The following is a 7,598-nucleotide window of genomic DNA, read 5'->3' as shown; positions in this document are numbered from 1 at the left end:
ATGACATAAAGCTTGGTTTCCAATGTGATGCAATTCGCAAGGACGTAAGCGTAACTCACGCAAATTGACCAATAAGCGACAGTTTATCGTATAATCCATCGCATGTGATTGGTCATATTACGTTGCGCTTACGTACGTTCTTGCGTTGCGTCCTAGTGGGAACGAAGCTTTACGAAAGATAACCGTAATACTAATAAACAACAACATAATGGAAACGCCATGTCATTTGAAGACACTTTATTTCAACAGAGATGTATAATCAATTCACATACAATTAAATGATAACTAAAGTTAAATAAAATCATCTCCTTCCAAAGATATGAATGAATTTCATATTAACTGTTATTATTATTGTTATTATTACTGTTTAGGTGGCGCGTCAAGCCATAAGCTATACTGGGATTGAGTGTTTAGGTGACGCGTCGAGCCATAAGCTATACTGGGATTGAGTGTTTAAGTGACGCGTCGAGCCATAAGCTATACTGGGATTGAGTGTTTAGGTGACGCGTCGAGCCATAAGCTATACCGGGATTGAGTGTTTAGGTGACGCGTCGAGCCATAAGCTATACCGGGATTGAGTGTTTAGGTGACGCGTCGAGCCATAAGCTATACCGGGATTGAGTGTTTAGGTGACGCGTCGAGCCATAAGCTATACTGGGATTGAGTGTTTAGGTGACGCGTCGAGTCATAAGCTATACTGGGATTGAGTGTTTAGGTGACGCGTCGAGCCAAAAGCTATACCGGGATTGAGTGTTTAGGTGACGCGTCGAGCCATAAGCTATACTAGGATTGAGTGTTTAGGTGACGCGTCGAGCCATAAGCTATACTGGAATTGAGTGTTTAGGTGGCGCGTCGAGCCAAAAGCTATACTGGGATTGAGAGTTTTTAGGTGACGCGTCGCGAGCCATAAGCTATACTGGGATTGAGAGTGTTTAGGTGGCGCGTCGAGCCATAAGCTATACTGGGATTGAGAGTGTTTAGGTGGCGCGTCGAGCCAAAAGCTATACTGGGATTGAGAGTGTTTAGGTGGCGCGTCGACCCAAAAGCTATACTGGGATTGAGAGTTTTTAGGTGACGCGTCGAGCCATAAGCTATACTGGGATTGAGAGTTTTTAGGTGGCGCGTCGAGCCAAAAGCTATACTGGGATTGAGAGTTTTTAGGTGACGCGTCGAGCCATAAGCTATACTGGGATTGAGAGTTTTTAGGTGGCGCGTCGAGATAAAATGTGTAAAAACTATGTACAATTTAAGAAGCAAACAAGGGAGAACTAAAAACGCAATGTCGAATTGCATACAATTTATCTAATGTCGGCTTTGGGGCAGCTCACACACAAAGAACAACAATTTGTCACAGCGCCAGTTGTTCCAAGTTAGGCTATTTCCATTTTTTGGCCAAGTATGGGCGCAGTGATCCACTTGCAAGTAATTTGGTTCAGATGGGGCCCATTCTGTATACACCGCTTCTTCGCTGGTATCACTCCATACCCAACGAGATACATTGTCTTTGTTGCTCAAGCCAATCCAGTAGTTAACCGGTACACCTCCTTGGACAGGCGTAGTGGTCCGCCCATTAGTAGCCGATTCCCAGAGGTCTGCGACAAACCGATTTTCAACAGAGCTTCTGATAGAAACCATGTGACCCATTTCGAACTCATTGAAGTACTTGTTACAACTTTCCTCTGCGTCACTCCAGTTCAACAAGTTTCCAAAGATACGATAACAGCTTTCTTGGAATGGAACCCAAAAGGTTGGACAAACAGTTTTTGATTCCACGCCATACTTCATTTGTGTGACAGCAAATAATATGCCCACTAACAAGCTCACAACTCTGTCGAAGTAAAAACATGTTTGATTGAAAAATATACGATAAATATATCTTTTTTTTAAACAGAAAACGAATAGAAAAGTGTTCATTCTAAAACTATAGTATTAACATAAACGAGATTTTACGTTTAACATAGTAATCTATATATAAATTTACGTAAGGGCAAAATTCAGTAAATCGCGCCTTACTTCTAGAATTTTTACTCGATGGTATACAAAGTTGGTTCGTACTTTCGGTACTGATTTTAACCACCTGATGTAACCCTGTTTACTAATTAAATTGAGTTAGATAATTAGTTATTGACGATTAAAACGAATTTAGGTTCAACGATTTGCCCCAAATAGGGGTGTTTTCCGATCGTGGTATACACTGTCTAATGGATGTCCAACTTGAAAAATACCCGCACACAATAATACGAGGACGCTTCGCATTTTCCTATCTCCTCCTACGATAATTGTGTTAAATAGCTGAAAACCGGTTGAACTGCTCGGGTACAGCATCATAATGTTGAAGACAGGCCGATTTTCTTTAAAAAATACTATTTTGATAGATTTAATTTACGTTTTTACAAATGTATTGATTTGCGATGAATGGAACATTCCAATCTCTCAGTCTGCCAGTTTGGTTTAACACAAGTAGGTAAATTTATGAGCCCTTGGAGAATAAACTTGCAATACTTTGACAATACAGTACTGCAAACACGTCCTATTAACCATTTTTGGTCGTCATTTGAATCGAACATTTCTTACTGTGAATAGATGTAAAAAAATATATACAAACATTTCTTACTGTGAATACTGTTAGATGTAAAAAAAATATATACAAATAAACTTTATTACTGTGATTATGGGTAGGCTCTACTGTTAGATATATAAACACGTAATATACAAATAAACTTTATTACTGACAGTTGCTTCTCAATGTTTGCATTAATTAATAATTACAAAAATATAAACGTCGTAGTGGTGTATCGTTACATGTACTTTACTATTTCAATCGATTATGACAGTGACAGTTTTAACAAAGTATTAAATCGCAAATGTTTTACTATATTTAGTCACCGTTAGTGGTATATTATTTATAGGCCTATAAAAAATGAAAACAATATTTCGTTACTGACGTGGATAAAGAATATATTTAAAAATTGTTCCTCTTTGTACCTATCCTCTTTCCCATCCCTCAACCCTAATTGGGTTTCTTTAAATGAATAAACAATTTGGACTCATTTTGTGGTAAATTTCTCTTTCGGAAGTAATTCCCAGGGTGCTAATTTTGGTTGACTACATAAATCATTGTGTCTACTTATTCGTTTCTGTAAACGACAATGTATTATAGTTAAGTCCTGCGGTACGTGCATTTGAAATCGCCAGATTTTTTACCCTGAAATTACTGTGTATTCGAGAACCATCTGTGGGCACGACCTAGATGGTACGCGAGCGAAGCGAGCGTACCATCTAGTCTATATATAAATTTACGTAAGGGCAAAATTCGGTAAATCACGCCTTACTTCTAGAATTTTTACTCGATGGTATATAAAGTTGGTTCGTACTTTCGGTACTGATTTTAACCACCTGATGTAACCCTGTTTACTAATTAAATTAAGTTAGATAATTAGTTATTGACGATTAAAACGAATTTAGGTTCAACGATTTGCCTCAAATAGGGGTGTTTTCCGATCGTGGTATACACTGTCTAATGGATGTCCATCTTGAAAAATACCCGCCACAAAAATGCGAGGAGGCTTCGCATTTTCCTATCTCCTCCTACGATAATTGTTTTTAATAGCTGAAAACCGGTTGAACAGCTAGAGTACACCATCATAATGTTGAAGACAGGCCGATTTTCTTTAAAAAATACTATGTTGATAGATTTAATATATGATTATACAAATGTATTGATTTGCGATGAATGGAACATCCCAATCTCTCAGTCTGCCAGAGTTTGGTTTAACACAAGTAGGTAAATTTATGAGCCCTTGGTTTAACACATACGGTAGGTAAATATATGGGCCCTTTGAGAATAAACTTGCAATACTTTGACAATACTGTAAATACCTATTAACTATTTTTAGTCCTCATTTGAATCGAACATTTCTTACTGTGAATGTTCGTACTGTTAGATGTAATATAAAAATATATACAGATAAACTTTATTACTGAGATTGTGGATAGGATCTACTGTTAGATATATAAACACATTATTATATACAAATAAACTTTATACTGACAGTTCCTTCTCAACGTTTGTATTAATTAATAATTACCAATAAAATAAACGTCGTAGTGGTGTATCGTGACATGTACTTTAATATTTCAATCGATTATGACAGTGACAGTTTTAACAAAGTATTAAATCCGGGATTAAATCGCAAATGTTTTACTGTATTTAGAGGTATATTATTTATAGGCCTATAAAACACGAAAAAAATATTTCGTTACTGAGTGGATAAAGAATATATTTAAAAATTGTTCCTCTTTGTACCTATCCGCTTTCCCATCCCTCAACCCTAATATAAAAAAACCCATACAAAACACAAATTGGGTTTCTTTAAATGAGTCCAAATCAAAAATTTGGACTCATTTTGTGATAATTTTCTCCTTCGGAAGTAATTCCCAGAGTGGTAATTTTAGTTGACTACATAAATCATCGTGTCTGCGGTACGTACATTTGAAATCGCCAGTTTTGTGACGCTGAAATTACTGTGTATTCGAGAACCATCTGTGGGCACGACCTAGATGGTACGCTCGCTTCGCTCGCGTACCATCTAGTAATCTATATATAAATTTACGTAAGGGCAAAATTCGGTAAATCGCGCCTTACTTTTAGAATTTTTACTCGATGGTATGTAAAGTTGGTTCGTACTTTCGGTACTGATTTTAACCGCCTGATGTAACCCTGTTTACTAATTAAATTAAGTTAGATAATTAGTTATGGACGATTAAAACGAATTTAGGTTCAACGATTTGCCCCAGATAGGGGTGTTTTCCGATCGTGGTATACACTGTCTAATGGATGTCCATCTTGAAAAATACCCGCCACAAAAATGCGAGGAGGCTTCGCATTTTCCTATCTCCTCCTACGATAATTGTTTTTAATAGCTGAAAACCGGTTGAACAGCTGGAGTATAGTATCATAATGTTGAAGACAGGCCGATTTTCTTAAAAAAATACTATTTTGATAGATTTAATATACGTTTATACAAATGTATTGATTTGCGATGAATGGAACATTCCAATCTCTGTGTCGTTCCACAAATGTCTATTCCCTCAGGCGTCGTAAAGGAAAGTACTGTATACTCATAACAGAAATTCGATCCATTTTTTTTTTCAATCTGTGCTGCAGAGGTTGGATATAATTTTTTTTAAACGGATAATGAGCTAGCGTTTTCAGTCGCCGTAATTTAATATTTATTACCGATTAAATCGAATTTATGATTTGCCCCGAATAGAGGTGGTTTTCACAAATTGTTTAACATTATATATAAACATACGTCGTAGTGTATCGTTACATGTACTGTACTATTTCAATCGACTACGACGGTGATAGTTTCAACAAAGTATACATCGCAATGTTTTACTGTGTTTAGTGGTATATTATTTGTAAAACATGTTAATTAATATTTCGTTACAAAATAAAGAATATATTTAAAAATTGTTCCTCTTTGCACCCATCCTCTTCCCCATCTCTCAACCATAATGTTACATACAAAACACAAATTAAGTTTGTTTAAATTTGAATTGGTCTCATTTTGTGACAACTTTCTCTTTCGGAAGTAATTCCCAGTGTGCTAATTTTAGTTGAGTACATCAATCACAGTGTCTATTTAAAGACCCCTTCCCTGCAATTGTGGACGTTTTTTGGAAAATAATACATATATATCACTTTAAAAACATTAAACCATGTCATTCCTTGTCTTAAATGTACGTTTTATGGTAAATTATGATAAAAAGTGAAAAACAATGCACTACCTAAGTAGCTCGCGGCGATCGACCTCTCGTGGACGGTCTTAGGCCTAGCCTAGCTAGGCTTAGTTTTGTAGGCCTAGCTGGTAAACATCGGTAACGTACGAACATCGTACGCTAGCTATATACCTAGCCTGACGTTGTATAGTTGCTGCATTAATTGTCTTTCTATTTTTGCCAGACTCCGTTGATACAAATTGGGGAAAACCCGGTATTTTCGCTGAAAAGTTAAGGAGTCTTCCATTTGTTTTGGCCTCACGATCGATCGAAAAGTGGGCGAATTACAGGTGAAAAACAAAAATATCTATCCGCGCGCAATGCATTTTGGGATTTATAGCGGGCCGCTATAATTATTAGAATCGACTTATTTTTCACATTTTTAACCGTTTAAAGACGAAAAAAGTTATCGCAATAGGACCATATAGTATTATTTTTAAATATAGTTTGTGATCTTAAATTAAATCTAAAAAACATAGGGAATGGGGCTTTAATCGTTCCTGTAAACGACATATATTATTGTCCTGCATTATTGTACATTTGAAATCGCCAGTTTTTTAACGCTGAAATTACTGTGTATTCGAGAACCTTCTGTGGGCACGACCTAGATGGTACGCGAGCGAAGCGAGCGTATAATAATAATAATAATAACACTAACAATAATAATAATAATAATAATAATAACAATAACACTACTATTAATAATAATAATAATAATAACACTAATAATAATAATAATAATAATCAAATAAGAATGTTATTTGACGAATTAATATTGGATCCAATCCCATTTTTTACACTAGACTAGTATATATAACTGTACAATCATTAATTCATGTGTAACAGATCAAACTGTACTTCAGAACTTATTCTACATAATGAATACACCAAGTATTAACATTAACAAGATACTTACTTAAGCTGCATAGTGATTAAAGAAACTGATTTCCAATATTCAGACTTATGTGATCTTGATAAGAGAACCAATGTTCCAATTGTGATATTTTTAAACAAGTTTTCCCTTTTATGGTAACCTGTGGTAGGTGTTTTCTTTTGAACCACCAATAGAAATACACATTAATGTAACGAAACATTAAAAATACTGACATGGCCTATAAATCAGTTCATGAAAAAGTTGTTTACCAAGAATGTGTATGATTTATAAGGTCCCTTAACATTACCGAATGTCATATAATCTAAATAAAACATTAAATTGTCTATGTTGTCTTATATATTTCAAATTTTAACGTCAGGTTTAATTTAAGTGAGTGGCTTTAAACAAAGCAATTCACAAAGAGTCGGTACACTTTCCTGGGGTTCAGAAGTTCTAAAATTGTTTGCCGTTCGATTCAGTTCAGACTCAAAATCGTTGGTCAAATTACTAGCGAATACTATACGTCATTACTTGTTTCTATTACTCCGAAATTTACCCACAAACAATTATTTACTGGTCATTTTAACGTTTCTATTTCTCCGAACCTACAAACAATGTACTGGTGGTCATCTTAACGTTTCTATTACTCCGAACCCACATATATACAAATCACATCCTTCTTTAAAAGTAGTACTTTAAACAAATTACTTGTGTCGTGTATAAACTATAGGTTGCTATACATTAAATTTGCTTTAAGCGTCCGAACAATGGGAAACATGCAGTGTTTTTAAAACAAACCTATAGCACAAAATTCGACAAACCTTGAATTGTTGACATGTTTCACGTGTCTTCGTCGTCAGGAGAACATATTTTTACTACCGGACACACTATTCAGGAGAAAATTTAATTTTGTTCAATTTTGTGCTGTAATTATTTTGTT

General features: G+C 35.4%; 1 protein-coding gene across 1 annotated transcript; it reads right to left on the bottom strand.

Annotated features, from left to right (window-relative positions):
• Nucleotides 1–222: 222 nt before the first annotated feature.
• Nucleotides 223–6,857, bottom strand: LOC140050406 (C-type lectin mannose-binding isoform-like). The gene is made up of 2 exons (XM_072095579.1): nt 6,701–6,857; nt 223–1,828 (listed from the first exon to the last, which is right to left on the bottom strand). The coding sequence occupies exons 1-2, from the start codon at nt 6,709–6,711 to the stop codon at nt 1,303–1,305; spliced, it is 537 nt and encodes a 178-aa protein (XP_071951680.1). The 5' UTR covers nt 6,712–6,857; the 3' UTR covers nt 223–1,302.
• Between the last annotated feature and the right edge of the window lie 741 nt (nt 6,858–7,598).

This window comes from Antedon mediterranea, chromosome 5 (genome assembly GCF_964355755.1).
Source record: "Antedon mediterranea chromosome 5, ecAntMedi1.1, whole genome shotgun sequence".
Classification (NCBI taxonomy): Eukaryota; Metazoa; Echinodermata; class Crinoidea; order Comatulida; family Antedonidae; genus Antedon; species Antedon mediterranea.
This window is presented reverse-complemented; position numbering and strand designations above follow the sequence as displayed.